The sequence below is a fragment of the Ranitomeya imitator genome, chromosome 4, assembly GCF_032444005.1.
Source record: "Ranitomeya imitator isolate aRanImi1 chromosome 4, aRanImi1.pri, whole genome shotgun sequence".
NCBI classification, from domain to species: Eukaryota; Metazoa; Chordata; class Amphibia; order Anura; family Dendrobatidae; genus Ranitomeya; species Ranitomeya imitator.
This window is the reverse complement of record NC_091285.1, coordinates 71,861,141-71,887,943: the sequence shown is the minus strand read 5'-3', so window position 1 is coordinate 71,887,943 and position 26,803 is coordinate 71,861,141. Positions and strand designations below refer to the sequence as shown.

Sequence of the window (26,803 nt, the reverse complement as noted above, 5' to 3'; positions counted from 1 at the left end):
ATCATCGGACCCACCTGCTGTCATTATATAGACCCGAATAGTACTATGAGTATGACATTTAAATTAAAGGACGTACAACGACTCAGGGATCAGTATGACAAAGACAATGACCAGAATAAGGATAGCTGGTGGTCAGATACCTTTTCTTTTCTTAACCCAGCCAACTGGTTCAGAAGGATCGGTGGGTGGGTTACCGGGATTATGCAGAGCATAATACATATAGTTATGATTATTGTAATCATATATGTGTTATTCAAGATTGTACTCAAGGGTATCTCAGTATGCACAAATAAATTTTGTGTAATAGATGCAAGAGTATAAAGTTTATTATTGCCGTACTAATTTTCTTTTATATTTTAGTATACTGCCGCATAAAGAAGAAAATGCACAAGCTTCATGCAAAAATTTATGACAAATAATAAAAGAATATGTCAAAGGGGGGAATTGTGGAGACCAGACTGAACCAAAGGATCCATTTTGTCTCCCAGATGAAATCTGCTTCTGCACAGCAAACTTGACATTTCCTTTTATAGAAGTAATCACGCGCGCATTTCTCCTTGATATTGTAGCCTTTCACCCACATACCAGATATTGTAACTTTTCACTAGTATAGATTTGCTTTGTAAGTGATTATGAAATATGAGCGCTTGTGCGCATGTCTGTAAATGCCTAACTTCTTACTATATAAAGAAGGGGCAGCGCCCAGTGAGGCAGGCGTGCTCCGGGGCTACCCCTGTTTATGAACACACAACCTTTGTGCTGCGTGTCATTTACTTGGATTCCTCAATCCAGGAAGCCAGGGACGGAAGAGGACTCAACATTACCTGGCGACTCTCCAGCGGCATCTTCTTCCTCAAATGGATGAAGTACGGACAAGGTGTGCTTACAGACCCCGGTCACCATATACTGAGTGGTGACTGAAGCCATGCTGGCGTGCCTACATGAATAAAAAACTGAGGCTGTTGGGAGGAATAAAGCTCATTTCCTCACAGTAGCCGGGCTCTCAGCGCAGGGGCCGGGCAGCCACAGCTGCAGGTTAGGTTCACATTGCGTTATGTGAACCCAATAAACGGACTATGTTACACCGCGGCATAACTCGGTGTAACGTAGTTCGTTAACGCCACCATTGCTTGTAATGGCGAACGCATCGCTAGCGCACGTCCACATTGGGCGTGCACTAGCGATGTGCCGTCATTTGAGGGACGGACCTCGAACTCTGCTTGCAGCGTTTGCGGTGCGTTCCTCACTAGCGAAGATCACAAACACGATCCCTTTTGGGACATTGCGTTAGCGCAGTCCGTAGCGCTATGCGCTAAACGGACTGCCTTAACGCAATGTGAACCTAGCCTAAGTAGCAACTGGACACGACAGGATCCGCTTAGATGTACTCACGTCCAGGCTCCTCACCACATTGCATTTTATTATTGTGATCATCAGTTCTGCTTCTTATGAAAGGGGTATGCCCAGCTCCAAGACCCTATCCCAATACGTACAGTAGTTGTAATAATATTAGCAAATTCCTCCTATTAGAAATGCAGTATAGTTCTTCTGATTCGCTTTTTGTGAATATTATTATTACACCTCCTACATGTTGGGATAGGCTTCTGGAGTTGGGAATATCTCTTTAAACGATATTAATTATTAGCAGTTTAAGAAAGACACGAACGATGGTGGAAGCTGCTTGACTGGCATTTAAAGGGATTGTCCACTGCCTTGTAACGTTATCTGCTCAATCCCTTTAACAAGTGAAAATAGCGATGTATTTTTTTCTAATGAAGACTAGAGCCATGTGCAGGTGGTAATAATGGCGACTAATGTGAGGTAAAGAAGAGTCCTGAGCGCACATATCGCGGAGGTGGCGGGAGCCGCCGAGGCCCTTCCCGGACAGTGTGATCATTTCCTGCCCGCCGCTGTGCTCTAACCTCCCGCCACTAGGTGTCGCTAATGCGGCGAAGGTCGCACGAAGACGAGGGCGCCTCTTCTCTGTGTGAGCCGAGGTCTCTGCGTGCAGGCAGCAGGAGATTAGGACAGGACGAGGCCTGCGGAGCCATGGGCCGGGAGTCCAGGTGAGACCGCGCTGCTATGGCTGCCGGGCTACTGCCTGCGTGGCTGGGGTGGCCGTTCTGCTGCGGAAGTGGCTGCTGTGCCCCGGTCCGCACTGGTGTATGGTCCCCCAGCACACAGGACTCTGAGGGGCAACCTCCACGGCCACAGACCGGGCGAGTGCGTTGTCAGGTGGGCCTCGTGTTCCCTATACTGAGAGTATTGGGCTGCGGACTAGGAGAACGCAGCGTGAGGAGCCATGATGGTAACAAAGCACACAGCACCTCTACTATGGCCCCGCTTACTGCCTGCAGCCCTGGGTGCTAGCCATGCCCCAGGGACCGCTGCAGCCAATCGCTGCTCAGCACTGGTGCTGGCATTTACATCACTTAAAGGGAACCTGTCACCCCGTTTTTTGAGATTGAGATATAAATACTGTTAAATAAGGCCTGCGCTGTGTGTTACTATAGTGTATGTAGTGTACCCTGATTCCCCACCTATGCTGAGAAATAACTTACCAAAGTCGCCGTTTTCGCCTGTCAATCAGGCTGGTCAGGTCGGGAGGGCGTGTTCACAGCGCTGGTTCTTCCTCAGCTTTACGTTGGTGGCGTAGTGGTGAACAAGCAGCGCGCGATCTGCGCTGTCATCCCTTTCGTCGGTGGGGGCGGCCATCTTCCTGGGGCCGCGCGTGCGCAGATGTAGTGCTCTGCTGCACGGGGCTTCAGGAAAATGGCCGCGGGATGCCGCGCGTGCGCATTAGAGATCGCGGCGGCCATTTTCCCAAAGCCGAGATGCAAACTCGGCTTTGGGAAAATGGCCGCCGCGATCTCTAATGCGCACGCGCGGCATCCCGCGGCCATTTTCCTGAAGCCCCGTGCAGCAGAGCACTACATCTGCGCACGCGCGGCCGCAGGAAGATGGCCGCCCCCACCGACGAAAGGGATGACAGCGCAGATCGCACGCTGCTTGTTCACGTGCCCACAGTGGATTAGTCACCTCAACGTGCGGACACCACTACGCCACCAACGTAAAGCTGAGGAAGAACCAGCGCTGTGAACACGCCCTCCCGACCTGACCAGCCTGATTGACAGGCGAAAACGGCGACTTTGGTAAGTTATTTCTCAGCATAGGTGGGGAATCGGGGTACACTACATACACTATAGTAACACACAGCGCAGGCCCTATTTAACGGTATTTATATCTCAATCTCAAAAAACGGGGTGACAGGTTCCCTTTAATTGCTGGGCTGAGGAGGTGACGTGCAGGGGATCAGACCTGCAGGAGGTGAAATGCTGGGGATCAGACCTGCAGGAGGTGAAATGCAGGGGATCAGACCTGCGGGAGGTGAAATGCAGGGGATCAGACCCGCGGGAGGTGAAATGCAGGGGATCAGACCCGCGGGAGGTGAAATGCAGGGGATCAGACCCGCGGGAGGTGAAATGCAGGGGATCAGACCCGCGGGAGGTGAAATGCAGGGGATCAGACCCGCGGGAGGTGAAATGCAGGGGATCAGACCCGCGGGAGGTGAAATGCAGGGGATCAGACCCGCGGGAGGTGAGGTGCAGGAGATCAGACCCGCGGGAGGTGAGGTGCAGGGGATCAGACCCGTGGGAGGTGAAATGCAGGGGATCAGACCCGCGGGAGGTGAAATGCAGGGGATCAGACCCGCGGGAGGTGAGGTGCAGGAGATCAGACCCGCGGGAGGTGAGGTGCAGGGGATCAGACCCGTGGGAGGTGAAATGCAGGGGATCAGACCCGCGGGAGGTGAAATGCAGGGGATCAGACCCGCGGGAGGTGAAATGCAGGGGATCAGACCCGCGGGAGGTGAAATGCAGGGGATCAGACCCGCGGGAGGTGAAATGCAGGGGATCGGACCCGCGGGAGGTGAGGTGCAGGGGATCGGACCCGCGGGAGGTGAGGTGCAGGGGATCGGACCCGCGGGAGGTGAAATGCAGGGGATCAGACCCGCGGGAGGTGAGGTGCAGGGGATCAGACCCGCGGGAGGTGAGGTGCAGGGGATCAGACCCGCGGGAGGTGAGGTGCAGGGGATCAGACCCGCGGGAGGTGAAATGCAGAGGATCAGACCCGCGAGAGGTGAGGTGCAGGGGATCAGACCCGCGGGAGGTGAGGTGCAGGAGATCAGACCCGCGGGAGGTGAGGTGCAGGGGATCAGACCCGTGGGAGGTGAGGTGCAGGGGATCAGACCCGCGGGAGGTGAGGTGCAGGGGATCAGACCCGCGGGAGGTGAATGGCTGACTCTAGTCACTGCTTTGGTTTATGTTATTTCTTGGGAGCTTTCTTAAGTGAACCTGTCACTACTGCTGCCCAAGAAACATGTGGCTCTTTTAGTTATGCTCCTTGCACACGCTGAAATAAACACTTATAAAATGTGCCCCCTCATACTGTGAAATCGTCAGGGAGGCGGGTCTTTCCCCCCTAATTAGACGCAGCACAGCCGGCATTCATACCCACTTGGCGCCGTGTGCCGCCTCCTCAGTGTTGTTTGAATCTGTCCCGGAGCCTGCGCTGTTATGTTATCCCCAGTGCTGCCCGTCTTCTGACATCATTTGATGTCAGGCTGACTGTGCCTGTGCGGCCGCGCTGCCCGGGATCCCGCCTTGCAGGGTCTTCTCATTCATTCACACTGCGGGGCTGGGATTCATGGGCATGCACAGTGCATATCTTCGCCTCTCACTCATCTCCCTCCGCCTTCTTCAGACTGCCGCGTCAGCTGATCCCTAATCGCCATGGCATGCATAGGCAGCATCAATAGTAAAAAGTTGGTCAGGTCACACTTGTCAAACATTATGTTTGACAAGTGTGACCAACCTGTCAATCAGTTTTCCAAGTAATGCTACAGATCTCTTGGAAAACGTTAGCATTCTGCAAGCTAGTTACGCTTGTAAAACACTAGTGTTTAGCGGGAAAGCACATGTAAATTCCACATGCGATATACCCGCGGCAGAGTTCCGGAATTACCGCAGAATTTTCTGCGGCATTTTCCAACATGTGCACAAAGCCTAAAGAATATTTTCTTTGAAAAACCGGAGTGTTTCTGACAGGGCTGTGGAGTCGGTAAGCCACAGTTGCGACTCCGACTCTTGGATTTTATCAGACTCCGGCTCCGACTCCTTCATAAATGTCCAATTCGTAACAATAAATTTACTGCTGTCAAATATTAATATTGTGCTTATTCAGTTTCTCACCATCATATAAGTAATCAGACCACTTGGAGCAAAAACTATATTTATTAGAATATAATATAGCAAATAACATTTATAAACTTTTCTAAACTCTTGTAAGTAAATATGCAATAAACACGGTTATGCAGTTAATAAGAAGAAATCTATAAATTTGTCCTCAGAAAAAGTATTGCCTCTGTCAGATCCTCCTTCATGGATGCCCTCAAATCTGATCTAATTATTTTGAGAGCAGAGAACAACCTCTCTACACTAACTTGGGTTGGTGACAAAGCATGAACCACTCGGGCAACATCTCTGACAATGTCAGGATACAGAGGAATCGCTTGTTGCACTGTTATTTTGATGAACGGTCAAATTTCTCAATTTCTTTAAGTGCACATGAAAAATTCTGCTGAAATGTACTGGCTGTGTTCTTTGATGGGGATGACTCTTCTATGCGGGAACGCTTTGCACGGTCCTTGTGATCCAAATATTTTTCAAAATTAAATTCTTCATCAGGTGATGAGGGTGAAGATGTGGCAGGACGACCAAATTCTTCTTGTTCCTTCTGACTGTTCTGCAACCCTTTCATCCTTACTGCTATTTCAAACAGAGCTTCTTTTCCTTTAGTTAGCTGTTGATCATCTAGAAGAATCCGATGCATTGGGTCTACATAAACAGCTGCCAAAAGAATGTTATTTTGTAATAGTAGCTCCTCTCTCTCTTTCATTGATGTAGCAATGCTACTTGCAATTAACCCTCCTCTTTGGGACAGGCGAAACATCAGGTTCTTCCACTCCTTTAAGAAAATACCTGGAGTTAAGTCCTCTGCTTGTAATTTTTTAGTCACTGTAAATGGGTGCTCTAGCAATTTTTCCAGCTCAGTCACCTGATTCCACTGACTTTCATTTAGCGTCAGTTGAGGGTTAGCCATGTCTACAAGAAAGGTTTTCAGTTCAATCAAGTGCTGAATCATTAAGTAAGTACTGCCCCATCGTGTGGCTTGATCAATAATCCCCCCTTTTCTAGCACGTCTCTTCAAAATTGAGTCAACTTCAGGGGCTCTGGCAACAGTAGCCAATTTTCTCACCTTGCCAATCAGTGCAGCAGCATGTCCTTCTTGCAGACTGTCTCTTATAGCCGCTGTAGTGTATCCACAACACAGCGCATGTGATGAATGAAAGAACGTATTGAGACAGTTTCAACAAGATCATCTAAACTATCATGTTACTGTTCATCTGAAGTAACTTCAGTTTGCTCCTCAGTTACAATACTGTGTTCCTCTATTTCAAACATTTCTGTGTCTGTGGACCCAGAATGTTCTTCTAGCTGCTGGGCACCATCATTACTCTCATTCATTAGCTTAATAGTACTTATATTTGAAGCATTGTCAGTTACGACAGAAAGAACTTGCTCTTTTTTTAAGTTCATAGTCTTGCAGAAACTTTTCCACCAAGACCTGGAGAAACTCACTGGTGTGATGAGCTTTGGTGTCTTTACTGCCAATGTCTTGGTAACTATTTCATTTTTGTCACAAACAAATCGGACATTGATGGCAAAATAGTTCACTCTGTGACGTGTGCAGGCATCCATTTTAAGAAACAGAAAGCGTTCCTTGAGAGTTTTTTTTAAGTTCTTCCTTTTGTTTTTAAACTTCTTCGATTACTAATTTTCTAATACTCTCTCTCTCTCCAGAGAAACACCAAGCTTGCAGGCCATTTCCCCATTCAGACACTTAAATGCTGGTCGTGAAAATAATGAAATAGGCACACTATCCTTTACAACAAGCTCTATGATCTGTTTTTTTTTTAATGTATCTACTGTCATTGTCACAGTAACTTTGTCCCTGACAAAATATCTTGCAACTGATGGCTGCAAAGTTCTCTGCTCCTTTGGCTGGAGGAGCTGGGCACTGGTTCATTGGTTTGGATGCAGTCTTTCTCATCCACTGCTTTCAGTACTTCTGGATGAAAGCGCTGTAAATGTCTCTTTAGATTAGAAGCTCTGGTAGGAGCATTTTTATCTTTGCCTGAATATGCACTGATCTTTGCTTCACAGCATTTGTTTCCGTCTGGATCATTTGTCATACACTGACAGACATAATGTTTTCTATCTTGAGTGATGGTGAAATGTTCAAATACAGCTAATTTAATGTGACGCTTCTTTGACATTCTCAGGTTTTTAATTCTGCATTCACAATCCAAATGACAATTGTTTTTCCTAAAAGCAATTGTACAAAATTATTGCCAGGTTGTACAACTGATATAGTGGTCAGTAATACTGTTATTCCTCATGTACTCACAGTAAACTGATGCAAAGTTTGTTGAAAGGATAATACTTCTTACAGTCTTCCTCTTCTGAGTAGCAGCTGTGAGATGCTTGGAAGACGCACACCAAACATCTAGTCTAGAGGAGGAGCTTTACTACTAAGAATTTGCAATACATTTTCACTTTAAGTTTCATACACATTTGAATATCACCCATTGCATCACTGTTCCCATGCTTGTTTTTCTGCTGACTGTGTGGCCAAAAAAGTGAGTCCTTGAGTCATGGATGGATTAAATGGAATCTGATAGTAGGATCAACTCTCCAAAGCTGTTTATATGGACATGCAGGTCATAGGAGGCTTATATCAAAGGGGGAGTTACCAGTGTGAGACCTGTAACTAACACACAACAGTAGAACTGAACTTGGTTTCATTACAAACAAGTTTACATCTCTGCTGTTCTGCAACCCCGGATGTCTGTGATATGGAAGCTGAGAGGAACCTGCAGATGTGTCTGGTATAATCACACAGCTTTGCAGAAAGCGGCCATTATATCTTGCTGGTGACTCCTCCTTTCATTTGAAATCTCTGGAGGCAGAATCTCATGCAGATTAGTATGTGTCCATAGAACGTATAAGAAAAAGGGATTTCCATGGAAGAAGACATTGGATCGCAGATATTAAGATATCATTTTATTCAGCTTCCTATGCCCATATGGACTGCTTCGGCAGTTTGAGCCTACTGACAGATTCCCTTTAAACTCACCAGTGTAAGTCTATGTGCCTGTGAAACTCTGAAAACACACTGATGGCATCTTATTTGCATGCTTGAGCTTTCCGTTTTTCACTTACAGACATGACTGACAGCCGACTCTCTACAGTATATCAGTGCTTAACAGCTGCCACTCTCAGTAATGTGAGTGATGCGGTGACTGTCAGCGCTCCAGGCCTGCCTACATGACTGAAAGCTGTCAGGACAAATAAAGTTCATTTTCACCCGTTGCTGCACGTTCAGTTCTGTGTCCACACACCTGTATGGTGCTATTAACCTGTAGATAAACCCCACATGTGGAGGTTAATAGCATTAACAGACATGACAAGTTCTCTTTAATGCTCTCCAGTCGCCATCTTCTCCGGTGTCTAGTACCGCCCAGTGTGCGTGGGAAAGTCACAGGAGCTGTCACATAGCTCAGAAGAGGATCGGAGCGGCGATGTGGACAGATGCATGTATTAATAACGGATACACTACAATAGCATTTACACAGGTTTAGGGAATACAAAAAATGATGGCAGCCCTTGTAAGTTTTATCTTGAACGTTACCTGTAACTACATTTGAAATTCCACAACTTTCAGATCTGGAAGGTGATTGTTCAATTAAAAAGTCTCCTCCTTCCTTGGCACTGAAAAAATGTTTTATAAAAAATACTAACTGTTCCGCTGTTCAGGATATATGTGCACGATTGTTGTCCATTTTTTATAGTAAGGATCAGAATTATGAATTCAGCTCTGAATTGTAACTATAGCTTATCTTGGGATCAATTAAATATACCGTATTTTGCTGATTACAAGACGCACCTCAAATTTTGGGACTTCAAAATAGGGAATTTTTGTAATAAAATGCTGGTGTGTCTCATATATTCCCATTTAACGGTAGCTTTCCTGGGGGGCACTGAAGGCAGGGTTGCTGCTTCAGGAGGCCGGGGGCAGCTTCTGAGATGCCAGGCCTCACGTGGCTCCACCACCACCTGCCCCCGGTAAGCTCACTTCGGATTATAAGTCACTCCCCCGTGTTCTTATCTAATTTAGAGGAGAAATAAAAGTGCATCTTATAATCCGAAAAATGGTAATTATGTATGTAAGATAAAAATTAAATTGTATTCATAGTGTGTACTTTTGTCCTGTGTCTTTTTTACCTAGACATTATAGGAAACGGTCATCATCACGTGGCCGCTCCGGTAGCAGGTCTAAAAGTCGCTCACCACCTGACAAGAGATCAAAAAGAGATGACCGCCGCTCAAGGAGTCGAGACAGAGATAGGAGGAGAGAGAGGTCACGTAGCCGAGATCGTAGAAGGTCGCGTTCAAGAGACAGGAAGCGTCCAGTGTAGGTCTCCTGTATATAGCTTTTATTAGTTTTCTGTCATTTCAGCCGACATGCTTGTGCTACTTGGGATTTTGTTGTATATCTGCTCCACCCTTTACAACAGAATATATTACTACAAATTTTATGTTTGTTTGTTTTTTTAAATTTATAATAGCCGTCGGCCAAGCAGAGAAAGAGAGCGGAGTCGGGAGAGAAGAAGATCCCGGAGTAGGGAGCGGAGGCGATCAGGAAGCAAAGGTCGCGGTAAACGTTCACGGTCTCCCAGTCCGAGCAAGACTAAAAAGGGAGAAAGAAGGTAATGTAACCAATGATTGCATAGAAATTCCTCTTTTCCTTTATTTGTATTGATCAGCTGTAACCTTCAAGGGATCCGGTATTAGTATTTAAAGGGTAGCCGTATTTTCAGGTTCAGAATAAAATGTCCTGTGCGTGTATAAGAGGAAGAACACCTTTCTGTCTGTTATGACTTTATCCTGTAGTTTTGATGATTTTCCCCACTGCAGGCTATATCTCGAAGTTACTCTGAGCTGGTGGGTGGAGACCAGCGGCTATGATGTCTCCCATACACAGCACACAGACAAGATTAATTTACATAAAGATATATGATGTATATACCTTTATGTAAATGAATCTTATCACAGGACCCATCCATGTACTGTGTATAAATTGCACGTTTATTTATTTTTTTTTTGTTATTTATACCTTGTAGTTTTTATGAAGGCCGTGTAACTGGCCGAAATATCAACCTTGTTTATAGAGCGGATGAACCTGTTCTAATAAAATACCTTTACGTTCTTTGCATCTATTTTGGAGTGCCAAATTTATTTTTACATTGATTCCTCCAGTTCAGTATGAATTTTGTGCTGCCATTTTTCCATAATATTTTCATTTTAATTATTTTTTTTTTTGTCAATGGTGCTTGTTTTTTTTGCTGACAGATTTGTTACCAATTTGGGGTAGATATAGCGTTGTGATGGCTTTTTATTGAATTTTTGTAAAAATGCAACAATGGTGTTTGGATTTCACTCTGTCGCCTCATTGGGGGACACAGGACCATGTTCATGGGTGTTATGCTGCTGTCCACTAGGAGGCGACACTATGCATAATCTGAAAAAGATTAACCATGGCTCCTCCTCTGCAGTATACACCCATGGACAGCGTTGGCCTTCTCCAGTTTTTGCTTGGTGTCGCATAGGAGGCAGACCTAAAATTTCATAGTTTTTTTCCACGACGGGATTACAGATGAAGAAAAGTGGGTCTCCTGAGAGACTCCCGGCATGGCTCCTTCCTCAGCCCCCTATTATAGGGTGCCCGGTTGAAGTCGAGATGGCTATTCCCCATGTCGCTCCTTCCCCAGTCCCTCGGGTGCTGGTTTGAAGTCGAGACCCCCCCACCTTCCCCAATTCCTTTTGGTTTCTGGGTTGAGGGCAAGGATAAAGCCCTCTGAAGGTGACAGCAGCACCCTCTCTAATCCCCCTCTGGGGGCATTAGGTTGAGACGCCTCAGGTAGGGCCTGTACAGGCAGCACTCTGCAGCTCCCAGCAGCATGGGCCAGCACACTGCGCCTGCATCCAGGGACCCCAGCCCAGCTGCGGGCTCCTTTCGGGGCCGGGGGGAGTGCAGGCAGGCATGGCACATCTGAGAAACAGGGCTCCCTGCGCCCTGTCTCTGTGGCAGCAGCGGGGGGGGGGACCTTTCAGCCCACCCCCTACCACTTATAGCCCCACCGCTATCCTGCTTTTCAAATCCGGGAGGGTCCGGCTCAGATCCGATCCCCCTTTTTCTCCGCTCTCCGCCCCCTTTCTCCTTCTTCATCTTCTCCTTGGCGGCCATTTCTGCTGTAGGACAAGATTAACCCTGTATCTCCCGGCGTCCAGGCCAGCCAGTCTTCAAGGGGCACAGGACTGTGGATCTTCGGCGCTGAACCTAGGGGCAAACTGGTGTGGTAAGATCACAGCTGGGGTTCTTACTCGGCTGTGATTCCATATTCCTATAAGACCCCCTATAGGTTCCTCTGCATAGCCACCCATGTAGGGCCCTCTGCATAGCCACCCCTCTCGCGCACTATGCCGTGCTCAAGGTCCAAGAAAACCAAGCAGGACTGCTTTTATGCATTCTGCACAGCCTGCAGGACCACTCTCTCCAGTGGCAGCACATACCCGCACTGCCAGGACTGTATCCAGACTACTGTGTCAGAGCCCCAAGAAGCCCCTACCAATGCTTCGGTGTCTAATGCCACGCCGGAATGGGCTACTCAGATGTCGCAATCTATGACGCAGTCTATAGATTACCTAACCTCCACATTGCTTCAGGCTCTGCAGGGTCATGCCTCGGCTATGAACATTACCCAGCAAAGGGAGAGCTCGACTCAGGGACATGATGTCCCAGCCACATCCATGTCTAGGTCAGGACATAAGCGGACCCACAGGTCACATTAATCTGCGTCATCCCATAGCACACGGTCATCCCCCTCTAGGGAGAGACACCGTAGTTCCAGGTCATCTAGACCGTCCCCTACCACGGACAGACAATGCAGATCTCCGCAGCGATCCCCGACCAGAGAAGACCTCCGCCCCAGTTAACCCACCAGGGGACGCCTCAGCGATACACAGGATTCGGAAGGCATCTGTGACTCTGACTCAGACAAGGAAACGGAGGGGTCCCTGATCCCAATTCCCCCTAGCAATACAGCGCTAGTTGAGGACGTAATCTTTTCCATCCATCGGGTGCTGGACATTTTTGATCCGCCCCCGGAGGCCCCCAGAACACAAGATTTCCTTGGAAGGAGTTCTGAAACCGCCTAAGGTCTTCTCTAACCACCCAGAGTTTAAGGCGATCCTTAAAAAGCAGCTCTCACAGCCTGAGAAGAAGTTAGCTAATTGCAAATATTTGGAGGCGAGGTACCCCTTCCCGCAGAAGGACACCAAAGAATGGACAGATCCACCCGAAGTGGACCCCCCAGTCTCTAGACTAGTAGCACAGACTGTCCTTTCACTGCCAGATAGCTCAACCCTCAGGGACGCAGCAGACCGGCAGGTAGAACGCATGGCTCGTTCAATTTTCGAGGCTGCAGGGGCCTCCCTGGCTCCCGCATTCGCTTCAGTTTGGGCTGCCAAGGCCATCCTGGCTTGGGCCCAAAATTTACAAGCTGGCCTCCAAGCATCCGCTCCTGAGCTGTCGGACCAAGCGGTTCAAATAGCCGTTGTAGCAGATTACATGCTTCATGCAGCTCTGGATTCAGCAAGGGGTGTAGCGGGGATAGCATCAAACGCCATCACAATTCGGCATATTGTCTGGCTGCGAGAATGGAAAGTGGACGCAGCCTCAAAGAAGTCCCACACGCACCTCCCGTATCTAACTGGGCGACTTTTTGGGGAAAAGTTGGACACAATGATATCCAACGCCACCTGGGGTAAGAGTAGCTCTCTCCCTCAACTGAAACCTAAACGCACTTACAAGAAGCGTAACCAAACTCTATTCCTATCCTTTTGGAATTCTTCGGGCTGGTCCGTCTCGCGTCCAGCACAAAATTGTAACCGTTCCCCACGCAGGGACAACTCACGTTCGACGCAAAGGTCGTACAAGACCTGGCAGTCAAAAGCAGGCCAGTCAAAGCCCAAAGGAGGAAAACCTCAGACTTTCTCCTCATCATGACTCACGGACTCCGGAATGCATCCCACCCGTAGGCGGCCGATTTTTGCTCTTTCAGCAAGTCTGGCTGCCTATTACAGAAGACAGGTGGGTCATGGAACTAGTGTCTTCCGGATACAAGATAGAGTTCACTTCCAACCCACAGAACCAATACTTCCTCTCTGTTCCCCCAAAACCGCCAGCCAAGGCTCGTGCCTTCCACTAAGCGGTTTCCTCGCTTCTTTAAGCAGGAGTCATAGTACCGGTTCCCGCGGCGAGGCGCTTCCGAGGGTTCTACTCCAATCTCTTCGTAGTCCCCAAGAAAGGAGGCAGCGTACGGCCCATACTGGACCTAAAACGACTCAACAAATATGTACGGGTTCGTCACTTCCGCATGGAGTCCCTTCGGTTCATCATTGCGTCCAAGGAGAAGCGAGAATATCTCGCCTCCATAGAAATACAACACGCATACATGCATATACCGATTGCACCCTTCCATCAGAGATTTCTCAGGTTCGCAATTGACCAGGACCACTACCAGTTCGTGGCTCTCCCGTTCGGACTCGCCACGGCTTCCAGAGTGTTTACCAAGGTCATGGCAGCCACCATGGACGTCCTGCACTCAAGAGGCTTAGTAGTCGTTCCATACCTGGACGATCTCCTCATCAAAGCTTCCACTTTCAAGGACTGCGAGATCAGCGTCTCAATCACAATCAACACTCTGAGTCGCCTGGGCTGGTTAGTCAACCTACAAAAGTCATCGCCAACCCCGAGTCAGTCTCTGACCTTCCTTGGAATGCTATTCGACACCTCCAGGGGTCTGGTGCTCCTTCCCAAGGACAAGGCACCCTCCTCCGCAACCCCGCAGCTGACAAGGAATGGACTCGGGAGAGTAGTCTGTCCATCCCGAAATTTTTCGCCAGGTCTGCCATCGCTGGGCGACTCCGGACGTGGACCTAATGGCATCCCACTTCAGTGCCAAGGTTTCCAACTTCATGGCGAGAACACACGATCCGCGGTCGCTCGGAGCAGATGCCCTGGTTCAGGACTGGATTCAGTTCCAGCTTCTGTACATTTTTCCACCTCTCACCCCGATATCCAGAGTGGTGAGGAAGATCAAGCAAGAGGGAGTTCCAACCATCCTAATCGCACCGGACTGGCCCAGACGTACATGGTACGCCGACATTGTACAACTTACAGCAGACGCCCCATGGCGTCTCCCCGACCGCCCGGATCTTCTATCACATGGCCTGTTCTACCACCAGAACTCGGGGGCTCTCAATTTGATGGCGTGGCCCTTGAGACCTGGGTTCTAACCCAGGCCGGGCTCTCGCCGGACGTCATTGGAACCATGATCAGGGCATGGAAGCCAGCCTCTGCCCAGATTTATTACCGTACCTGGAAAGCTTTCTTTGCCTGGTGCGAATCTCGTGGCCATACCCCACTCCCTTATTCCCTCCCCAAAGTACTTGGTTTTCTCCAATCTGGTCTGGAGGCAAGGCTGTCCCTGGGCTCGCTTAAGAGCCAGGTGTCAGCTCTCTGTGCTTTTTCAGAGACGCATTGCTAACAAGCCGCAAGTAAGGACTTTTCTTCAGGGGGTTTCCCAATTGGTTCCCCCAGAAGGTGGTCTTTCTGGTGGCAATTACCTCGCCACGCAGGGTGTCTTAACTGACAGCACTCTCCTGCAGACGGCCCTTCCTGGCTTTTCACCAGGACAAGGTAGTTCTCCGTACGGTCCCATCCTTCCTTCCGAAGGTTCTGTCCAACTTCCACCTCAATGAGGAAATTTCACTTCTATCCCTTGTTCCGGTTCATAGAGTGGAGAAGGCTCTGCATACGCTTGATCTCGTCAGAGCATTGCCTATATTTGTGTCTAGGACTGCGCCCTTCCGGAAGTTTGATTCTCTTTTCCTTCTTCTGGAAGGTGACCGCCAGGGTCTGCTGGCTTCCAAAGCTACCCTTGCCAGGTGGATCAAATCCACCATACATGTGGCCTACCGCCTTAAAAAATTCTCCACTTCCGGCCGGTATTACGGCACACTCTACACGGGCGGTAGGGGCATCCTGGGCCATTCGGCACAACAAGTGTGTAAGGCGGCCACTTGGACTAGCCTACACACGTTTACTAAACACTACATACCCAGTCCTCAGCGGACGCGAGCCTGGGTAGACGGGTTCTGCAGGTGGCGGTGCCCCAAGTTTAGGGCCCTGTCTGCACAATATTCGTCCATTGCTTCCCACCCAGGGACTGCTTTGGGACGTCCCATGGTCCTTTGTCCCCCAATGAGGCGACAGAGTAAAGGAGATTTTTGTGTACTCACCGTATAATCTTTCTCTTAGCCTCTAATTGGGGGACACAGCTCCCACCCTGTTGCCCTTTAATGTTGAGTTCTCATATTGTTCGTTGAGCTCGTACATAATGGCCTTCTCATAGGCATGGTTATGTTATTCATGTTACGTTCCTCCTAATGCTTTTACACAAAACTGGAGAAGGCTAACGCCGTCCAGGGGTGTATACTGCAGAGGAGGAGCCATGGTTAATCTTTTTCAGATTATGCATAGTGTCACCTCCTAGTGGACAACAGCATAACAACCATGAACATGGTCCTGTGTCCCCCAATTAGAGGCTAAGAGAGAGATTTTACGGGGAGTACACAAAAATCTCCTTTTTTTTTCTTCTTATGGCTAATTATTTCTATATTTCGATAGCTCAGCTATTTTTTTTTTTTTTTTTTTAAATCTTGGCCAGTAGTGGTACTCCTGAGAACAGACAGCCACTCCATTAAAACATTGTGGTCAGAGAATGGCAATGGCATCTAAATGGTTAACAGCAGCCATCGGCATCGAGCTCCAGTTGCGGGCTATGTAATACAGTGGGCATTATGCTCAGCTTCTGAGCCCTCTCCACACAAGAGCATCTCGGCAATGATTTATAGTTGTGTCATATTGCGTTAAGAGACGAAAGACGTTTCCCCCCCCCTTTTTTTAAAAAAATTTTTTCTCTCCAATCGGCATTCCTATGTTAAAATTAATAGAATTAAACTGTTACTTACCCCCCAGGTCCAGCCCTGCATCTAATGGGTTGATTTTATTATTTTTAACATCGGCATGCCAATAAAGGGGAAGAACACCTTTTAATGAGCTGCCAGGTCCTGATTATAGCTATGTATGGTATGTAATCTGATGGAGAGGAAGCGGCTAAGGCCTCGTTCACATTTGCCTCGTTTTGGGAAAAAAAAGCATCCTGCAAATGTGCCCGCAGGATGCGTTTTTTTCCCATAGACTTGTATTGCCGACGGATCGCGACGTATGGCCATACGTCGTGTCCGTCGTGCACTGGATGCGTCGTGTTTTGGCGGACCATCGGCACGAAAAACCATTCAATGTAGTGTTTTTCGTATGTCGGATCCGCCATTTCCTACCGCGCATGCGCCGCCGGAACTCCACCTCTTCCTCCCCGGGACTTAGAATGGGCAGCAGATGCGTTGAAAAACTGCATCCGCTGCCCACGTTGTGCCGAATTTGCACAACGTCCGTCGGTACGTTGCGCCGATGCTTTGCAACGGCCGCGTACCGACGCAAGTGTGAAAGTAGCCTAACAATCCATCATTGACCACTACAGGAGAACAGTAATGTTACATGCTTGCCTTGTATTTAATAGTCTCATACTCTCCACCCTCGCTCATAGAAGGGGTCCTGCTCTTATGAAGCCCATATACCCTAATAAGTCAGGTAGGTAAGGATTCTCAGCAGGAGACAACCCCTTTCAATTACAATGAATAGGATACCATTTTTTTGTTTTCCAATTTTTTCATATTCTTCATTTTTTTTTTTTTTTTTTCCAGGTCAAAATCAAAAGAAAGAACTGACGTTTCAGAGGCAATAAAGGAAAAGAAAAAAGAAGATAAAGAAGAAGATAAAGACAAGGATGTCAGTGTGAGTATATGGGTCATTTGTTATTATATTGAGAATAGGATATGCATGGAGACGTGAAGAAATCCAGGCAACTTAACACCTAATCAGGTTTGTGATCATATTATATTTGGGAATTACTTTCCGCCTATAAATCAAAACCCTTATTTTAAATAAATGATTAAAGGTAATTATTTTTGTATTGTTGGCAGCTACATTTTTCAATAGGGTTGAAGCAAAGGCACATTACTAATATGGTATAGAGGGCCTATGGCCATGCTCGATTTAGGCAACACATTTTGGCTTTAAGTTGGATGTGCGTGTGTGGACTAGGGCTATGTTCACATTTGTATTTGTTAGTCTTGCTCCTATTGGTCTAAAAATTGTTATAACCTGATATACGCTTAAAATAGCAATAATCCTGTTAATATCATGTTTGACAAGAGTTTACAAGACAGCCATACACTAAAGACCCTTTCAAGTAAGTACACCGCATACTTGGCCAATCTTCATCTTGGTACTTAACATATATACTCGAGTATAAGCCGAGATTTTCAGCCCCAAAAAATGGGCTGAAAGTGCCCCTCTCGGCTTATACTCGAGTCATGGAAGGCGGGGAAGTCGGCGGGTGAGGGGGAGCGATGCCTGTCAAACACTAACCTGCTCCTGACGCGGTCCCTGCATGTCCCACGGTCTTCGGGCGCGGCAGCTTCTTCCCCTGTTCAGCGGTCACTGGTACCGCTCATTAAAGTTATGAATATGGACTCCACTCCCATAGGGGTGGAGCCGCATATTTATTACTGTAATGAGCGGTGCCACGTGACCGCTGAACAGAGGAAGAAGCTGCCTCTCCCGAAGACGTGGGACATGCAGGGACCGCGTCAGGAGCAGGTGAGTATTTCATATTCACCTTTCCACGTCCCACCGCCGCCTCTTCTTCCGCGTCCTCTGCAGTGACTGTTCAGGTCAGCGGGCGCGATGACGTATTAGTGTGCGTGCCGCCCTCTGCCTGAACAGTCAGTGCGGAGAGACGGGACGGTGAGGGGCAGCGACGAAAGGTATGTCATTCATTTTTTTTTTTCAGTGCAGCAGCAGCATTACAATGTGGCACAGTGCTTTATGGAGCGTCTATGGGGCCATAAAGAACTGCATGGAGCATTATATGGAGCATCTATGGGGCCATAAACAACAGCATGGAGCATTATATGGGGCATCTATGGGGCCATAAAGAACTGCATGGAGCATTATATGGGGCATCTATGGGGCCATAAAGAACTGAATGGATCATTATATGGGGCATCTTATGGGGCCATAAAGAACTGCATGGAGCATTATATGGGGCATATTTGTATATGGAGCATCTTATGGGGCGATAATGAACTGTATGGAGCATTATATGGGGCCTGTTTTGTATGTAGCATCTTATGGGGCCATAATGAACAGTATGGAGCATTATATGGGGCTCCTGATTCAATATGGATATTCAAAAACACTTAACCTACTGATGTCTCAATTAATTGTACTTTTATTGGTATCTACCGTATTTTTATTTTTGACATTTACCGGTAGCTGCTGCATTTTCCACCCTAGGCTTATACTCGAGTCAATACGTTTTCCCAGTTTTTAGTTGCAAAATTAGGGAGGTCGGCTTATACTAGAGTATATACGGTATATATTTCTCTATCGCCTTTCATTGGGGGACACAGGAACCATGGGGTGTATGCTGCTGCCACTAGGAGGCTGACACTATGCAAATAAAAAAGTTAGCTCCTCCTCTGCAGTGTACACCCTACCGACAGGAAGTAGGATATTCAGTTTAGCTTAGTGTCAGTAGGAGGTGGACACGGGTCTTTCATTAGACCCATATCTACCTCAATGTGCGTCGTTTTCTTTCAGGTTTTCCGGAGGGATACAGGGTGAACAGTCACACCTGTACTCCCACAATGCGGACTATGAGTACGGCGTGTACTGCCACCCCGTATCCTCATAGATCCCTCTCCAGGACCAAGATCCTAGCACACAAGCGTGCTTAGAAGTCCGGTCCTGCATCCGTCCCCCACCCACTCGCCCACCAGAGCCTGTCGGTTGGAGGAGACGAGGACGTCCAGCTCCACGGACGTCTGATATCTTCACGAGGTTAGTAATGGACGGCGTGGGATGTTTAGGTGAGTATTCCCTTCCCACCAATCCCCCTAACCTTCGGTCTCTCTTCAAAGACAGTCATGGGGGGTCCCTGATTCCCTAGGCGATCGTTGGACGTCTCTTTATTGGAAAGTTTTCCACACTGCGGCACATTTTTGCTCTGTGCGGCGCCCTGTAGGCAACCGCGCTGCCTTTTCTGCGGCTGCACTTTCCCCCTGACTTGGCGGTTTGCGCTGCTGCTGCGCCGCTTCTCCATGCTTGGCGGCCGCACCTTTACAGGCAGCGGCACTGCCTTGTCTGCGGCCGTACCTTTGTCCCATGCAGCGCAGCCCCTACAGGCAGCCGTGCCGTTTTTCTCTGGCGGCCGCACAGTGTTCTCCGGCGGCCGTACAGGGTTCTCCGGCGGCCGCACAGCGTTCTCCGGCGGCCGCACAGCGTTCTCCGGCGGCCGCACAGCGTTCTCCGGCGGCCGCACAGCGTTCTCCGGCGGCCGCACAGCGTTCTCAGGCGGCCGCACAGCGTTCTCCGGAGGCCGCACAGCGTTCTCCGGCGGCCGCACCGTTTTCCGGTCCTGTGGCCCTCTCCGGCGCCCACCAGCTTCTAATTTAGGTCCCGGCTTCTCCCGGGGCCTACTCTCGGCCGTGACTCCGCCCACTTCCTGAGTTCTCGGGCGGGCTTTTTTCCTGCCCGTCTGTCTCAACAAGCTCCGCCCCCCGGCACCATCTTGGTGCTCCTGGCCAGGCAATTAACCCTGCCCACCACCTCCATATTCTCGATCCAGGAACGCCTTATTCCCCCCGAAAGTACGTGAATACCGGCGTCCTCCTCAATTGCGGTCGCCTCAGCCCCACAGCTGGTCCCGGACAGGAGAGTTCCAGAGGTCTGCTCCTTCTGCCTGCACCCCTGCCTTTAAGGACCACTGAAGCGCATCACCTGCCGTGAGTAGCTCTGCTCTGCAGTCTGACACTCTCCTCCGCCGTTCTGTCCCCTAACCTTCTGGTCTCCGCTATGTCAGTCCTTCAGCAACCCGATTGTCCCCACCGCCCAGGATCCCCCGGCCGATCCGCCCGAGAGTGATACCCCATCCCAGGCTGGGCCTCCTCTCTGTCTCAATCGGTGGCCAATTTAACACGGGTGTCTCAAACCCTGGTGTCCGTGCTGGATCGGTTACCCCTGCAGACCCCCGCAGTAGCCACCGGGTCGCAGGAAGCTCCGTCTGAGCCCTCCAAGGCTAGCTGCAAAGGTCCAGACAGGAATGCCAGTCTGAGTCCTCTTCTCGCTCCATCTCGCCACTCGGTCCTCCTCTGCGGTCGGCGTCCTCCCGATCCTCCTCCCCTGAGTCAGGCGAGGCTTTCTCTGATGCGCCTTCGGAGGATTATTTCGGGCCGGATTCGAACCAAATCGCTAACATGAGGGATATGGTTCAAAGCCTCATTGGAGCGACCAATCAGACCTGTGGCATCAAAGATTCCTCTACGAAACCCGCAGATCAGGCGGTTTCGTTTAGACGGTCTAAACTACCTCCCAAGGTATTTGCTCCTCATCCTGAATTCAAAGAGCGAATTCGACCAGACGTTCTCAAAGAGACAAGCGTCTTGGAGTCTCATATCTCTTTCCTCCGGATCTCATTGCCAACCGGAATGAGAGGCGTTAGAGAACGACCTCTCCCCCTGTGGATCCGTCGGCTGCTAGACTTGCCACCACCACAGTCCTTACGCTGTCCGGTGGGCGGCTCTGAAAGATTCCATCGATGGGATCATGGAATCCTTCGTGAAGTCGGCTTTCAAAACTGCCGCATCATCCCAATGCCCGGCTTTGGCTTCCACTTGGGTTTCGAAGTCTGTATCCGAGGGGCTAAACAACTCCGTTGGGGCATTCAAGCTGGAGCTCCATCAGCCCGGCTGGCGGAACTTGCCTCCCAGATTACTCGCGCCGGGGAATAATAATAATAATAATAATAATTTTTATTTATATAGCGCCAACATATTCCGCAGCGCTTTACAAATTATAGAGGGGACTTGTACATACAATAGACATTACAGCATAACAGAAATACAGTTCAAAACAGATACCAAGAGGAGTGAGGGCCCTGCTCGTAAGCTTACAAACTATGAGGAAAAGGGGAGACACGAGAGGTGGATGGTAACAATTGCTATAGTTATTCGGACCAGCCATAGTGTAAGGCTTGGGTGTTCATGTAAAGCTGCATGAACCAGTTAATTAATTTTTTTTTTTTTTAATATAGGCCACACAGGGATCGTTAGGTTAATGCATTGAGGCGGTAGGCCAGTCTGAACAAATGAGTTTTTAGGGCACGCTTAAAACTGTGGGGATTGGGGATTAATCGTATTATCCTAGGTAGTGCTAGGGAATAATTTGTTCCCTGGACGTCGCGTCTTCTGCCGCACAGGCGCCCAGTAATGTTGTTGCCAGCCGTCGCACTGTTTGGCTCAAGAGTCATCGAAGAAGTCCCTTACGAGCCTGCCTTTTCAAGGTTCACGTCCTTTCTGTTCCAAGCTGGACCAAATTATTAAGGACGCCACTAGCGGCACCAGTCCCCTTCTCCAGACCTCGCCTACTTCCCCTTAGGCGGCTACTTCGGTCTTTTAGACCTTTTTCGTAGTTTCGCGGCATTAGATTCCTCTTCGCAACAGCAGAGGCCACAGGCACGTTAAGAGAAGGTATTCTTCGACTCACTCTTTCCTGGCATGCCCGCTACTCCTAAGGTGGATTCTCCAGGTCCAGGACTGGAAGTTCCACCTAGGCACGACCCACGACTAGACCCCAGCCCGTTTCTCAGACTGGGCAACCGTCTCCTGTTCCTCAGGGACGTCTGGGTCTCCTCAGTAGAGGACGCATGGGCCAGGGCACTTGTATCCTCTAGATACAAAATCTTCATTTCACGGTCCTGGGATCGTTTTCTTTACAGCCATTGTTTCCCTCCTTAAATCCGGGGTAATCGTTCCCGTCCCAGAACAGGAACGGTTCAACGGTTCACAGGCTTCTCTTCGAATCTTTCTGTACTGACAGAGGACAACAAGGTTCGTTCCAGTCCGGATCTCAATTTGCTGAACAGGAAGTTTCGTCGGAGACACTTCAGGATGATATTCCCTCGTTCAGTAATCACTTCCATGGAGGCTCAGGAATTTCGGTTTCAGGCTCCCGAAAGTCTATCCATCTTTCCCAACATTCTAACCGTTGCGGGTGGCTCGTCAACAGGAAGAAGTTCCGTCTTGTTTAGCGCCTCGTATCTCCGGGCATGTTCTTCGATACACTTGTCGGACCAGAGTCTTCCTTCCCGAAGACAGGATATCCCTCCTTTGTCAGGAAGTTCGCTTGCTCCAGGGTTCTCAGCTCCCCTTTTTTCCGATGGGCCTTAAAGGCCCTAAGGAGGTTGGTTGCAACATCGGAAGCAATTTTCCCTTCGCCCGTTTCATTCGAGACTTCTTCAGCAGGCTATTCTATCACAGGGGGCAGGTCTGTCTTCTCCCTGCATCGTCCGATCCGGCTTTCTCCCGGGTCAAATGGTTCCTCAACTGATGGCCGAGGTCACTTCTCTTATCCCAGAGCAGATCCTTCACAGCATATCCTTCCTTCCAGTTCCCTGGCAGGTGGTGACGACGGACGCCAGTCCGCTCGGCGGAGGCGCGGGGCTTTGTCTCCTGTTCTTTCAGGGTTGTTGGTCGGCGCAGGAGCCCTCTTTGCCGATCAATGTCCTCGAGTTCCGGATCATCTCTCTGTCTTTCCTTCATTGGGTAAGGATTCTCAGCAGCCTGCCAATTCGAATCCAGACAGACAATGAAACAGCAGTGGCATATGTCTACCACCAGGGGTGGACTCGGCGTTCGCTGGCCTCGGCCGAGATTCCAGGATCCTCCTTTGGACAGAGGCGCAACGGTCCTGGTGAGCTCCGCAGTGCATGTCCCCGGCGTGGACATTTAGGCCGCCGACTTCCTCGGCCGCGAGGGCCTCGCGGCACGGGAATGGTGCTTCAGGAGGTTTCCTATCGGATTGCTCTTCGATGGGGGACTCCAGAGGTGGACCTCATGGCGTCCCGATTGAACAGGAGGTCCCTCGGGTCGGCCCAGGGTCCCGTGATCCTCTCACAGTGGTGTTGTCACTCTGGCCATTCCCCGGTCGCAGTTCGGGCTCCCCTATCGGTTCCCACGCCTTCCCTTGCTTTCCAAGCTGTTGAGATGGGTGCCGGTCATTCTGATCGTCCCGGATTGGCCCAGGAGGTCTCAGTTTGCAGACATCGCCAATCTTCTCGCGGACACCCCTGGTGTCTTCCAGGCGGACCCGATCTGCTGTCTCAGGGTCCGATTTGCCACCCGAATTATCGGTCGCTCAGTTTAACGGCGTGGCTGTGGACTCCACAGTTCTAAGAGCGTCCGGCCTTTCGGCCCAGATGAGTCACTCTATAATCCACGCTGGGAAGCCTTCGTCTTCTTCCAGGATCTACTATCGTACCTGGAAGGCTTACTTTCGTTGATGCGAGTCCAACCACTTTTCACCTATGTCATTTTTCCCTGCCTTCCATTTGGTTTTCCTTCAGGCAGGACTGGATTCGGGCTTCGCTCTCAGTTCCCTATAGGGCCAGGTTCCTGCGCTCTTCTTCCCTTTAAGAAGACTTTCTTCTCAGCCACAGGTTAAGACCTCCCTCCAAGTAGTCCACGCTGTCCCTCCGTACAGGGCCTCTGTGGATTCATGGGATTTAAAGGTTGGGTTGGTTGTGCTTAGGGGTTCCCCCCTTATAGCCTCTCAGGGAGTTTTCCCTGTCAGTTCTATCTCGGAAGGTGGCTTTTCTCAGGTCCATCTCTTCGATCCGCCGCGTTTTTGAGTTGGCGGCCATTTCTTGCCGACCTCCTTTCTTAATTTTAATCCAGGACAAGGTGGTCCCAGGCCTCTGCCTTCCTTCCTTCCTTCCTTTCTCGAGGTGGTTTTCATCTTTCCAACTCAACGAGGACATTGTTATACCTTTCCTTTTGTCCAGCTCCGACTCATCCTCTGGAGTGATCGTTGAACAGGCTGGGCCTCGTCAGGGCAGTGAGGATCTCCCTAGCTAGCACAGCCGCTTTCCGAAAGATGGATTCTCTTTTCGCCATCCCTGATGACGTGCGTAGAGGCCTGCCGGCTTCCAAGGCGACTATTGTTCGCTCTATCAGAACGGCAATTTTGGAAGCTTACCGGGTCAAGAACAAGAGTGCCCCCTCCTGAGATAAAGGCTCACTCTACCCGGGCAGTCGGCGCTTCCAGTGCGGTACGTCACGGGGCTTTTGCCGACGGCTTTGTAAAGCGGCAACCTGGTCTTCCATCCACACGTTTCGCCGAACTACGGCGGACTCCAGCCTGGGCAGAAGGATCCTGCAGGCAGCAGTGGTGAGTCCTCGGACCTGATGGAAGTCTGTTTTTCCCACCCCAGGGACTGCTTTGGGACGTCCCATGGTTCCTGTGTCCCCCAATGAAAGGCGATAGAGAAAACAGGATTTTTGGTTGCTTACCGTAAAATCTGTTTCTCGGAGCCTTCATTGGGGGACACAGCACCCTCCCAAGTTGAACAGCTCTGTTTACTGTTTACGTTTGAGTTCTTTGAACACTCTGAGTGTTTGAAACTGTTAATCTATGGAGCTCCGTGGAATTTGTTGGCGCTATGTAGATAAAGTTTATTATTATTATATTATTATTCTTTCTCTTTTACACGTTGCTTCTCCTACTGCTTTCTCACTAACTGAATATCCTACTTCCTGTCGGTAGGGTGTACACTGCAGAGGAGGAGCTAACTTTTTTATTTGCATAGTGTCAGCCTCCTAGTGGCAGCAGCATACACCCCATGGTTCCTGTGTCCCCCAATGAAGGCTCCGAGAAACAGATTTTACGGTAAGCAACCAAAAATCCTGTTTTTTTCTTCTTTTTTTTCAAATTGCAAGTGTGGTTAAATTTGGAACAAAATGTAATTCCACCATGGTTTTTTGTTTTATGGCGGCAAACTCTGTGGTAAAAAGAATCATGATTCTCCAGGTCAGTATGATTACGATGCTACCAAATTTGTATAGTTGTTTTTTTTTTTTTTTGTTTTTTTTTTGTCGCCATTTTCCAAGACCACTTCATCAGCCTATGATGGCAGTACAGGAGGTAGATCGTGCTTCCCTGTAGAGGACACAAATAGATTGGTCAAGTTTGTAAGGGTTGCCATGGGCATTATGGATGCTAAAAAAAAAAAAAAAAAAAAAATAATCTCACAACCTCTCCCTTCCCCCCTATTTTACCACCATCTACTCACCTTCTCATCCTTGTCCTCCTCACCTGCCCCTCATGTCCAGCCATTACCACATCCTTGCAGAAACATCGCACATCTAGACATTCACAGACTCTCTCCTACCCCTGTCCTCCATATCTTCACTCCACGACACGGACGGCGCCACCGCTTTCTATAACTCCACCCTCACATCAGCCATAGACTCAGTCGCCCCTCTCATGCATGGCACAGTGCGACTAACCAATAGGCAACCTTGGCTTAACAATCTCACAAAAAAACTTCGACAAGCATCCAGGGTTGCGGAGCGGCGTTGGAAGAAAACACGCCTGCCAGACGACTTCACTGCTTTCAAACAAGCTACATTTGACTTCAAATTCGCCCTCGCGTCCGCTAAACAGACCTATTTCACTAACCTTGTATCTTTAAATTCCTACTATATCCTACAACCCAAAACATCTATTCATCACATTTACCTCCCTCCTCCGCCCACCACTGCCGCCTCCAACTCCCCTAATCTCTTCCGAGTACTTTGCCACCTATTTCAAAAACAAGATCGACCAAACAAGGCAAACCCCAACTGTTCCACGACCCCAACCACTCCATATACCAGACCTCTGCCCTTCCCTAATAACCTCCCTCCCTCTCCAACATCACTGAAGGAGAGCTTACTCGCCTCTTTTCCAAATCGCACCTCACCACCTGTGCACTTGACCCCATCCCCTCCCACCTGCTCCCCAACCTCACTAACATGCTCATTCCAGCCCTAACCCATCTCTTCAACCTATCGCTATCTTCTGGTACCTTCCCCTCGGCCTTCAAACATGCCACCATCACACCCATCCTCAAAAAAACTAACCTTGACCCAACTGCTATGCCCAGCTACCGCCCCATATCACTGCTCCCGTTTGCTTCAAAACTCTTTGAGCAGCATGTCCATGCTCCAATTTCCTCCCACCTCTCATCTAACTCTCTCCTTGACAACCTCCAATCTGGCTTCCGCCCCCACCACTTGACCGAAACTGCCCTGACAAAAATTACTAATGCCAAAGCTAACACAGTTCTCCATCCTCCTCCTCCTTGACCTGTCCTCTGCTTTCGACACAGTCGATCACTGCCTACTGCTACAGATTCTTTCTTCCCTTGGCATCAAAGACCTTGCCCTGTCCTGGATTGCCTCATACCTTTCCGACCGCACATTTAGCGTTTCCCACTCCCACACCACCTCCTCATCCCGCCCTCTCTCTCTGTTGGAGTCCCTCAAGGCTCTGT

The 26,803-nt window shown here is 49.3% G+C and overlaps 1 protein-coding gene across 1 annotated transcript in view; it reads left to right on the top strand.

Annotated features, from left to right (window-relative positions):
• Window positions 1-1,909: 1,909 nt before the first annotated feature.
• DDX46 (DEAD-box helicase 46) overlaps window positions 1,910-26,803 on the top strand; it is a 100,049-nt gene continuing 75,155 nt past the window's right edge. Inside the window, exons 1-4 of the mRNA XM_069763820.1 lie at window positions 1,910-2,066; window positions 9,409-9,594; window positions 9,749-9,889; window positions 17,070-17,160. Coding sequence (XP_069619921.1) covers window positions 1,945-2,066; window positions 9,409-9,594; window positions 9,749-9,889; window positions 17,070-17,160 — 540 coding nt within the window. The 5' untranslated portion in view covers window positions 1,910-1,944. The remainder of the gene's footprint in view (window positions 2,067-9,408; window positions 9,595-9,748; window positions 9,890-17,069; window positions 17,161-26,803) is intronic.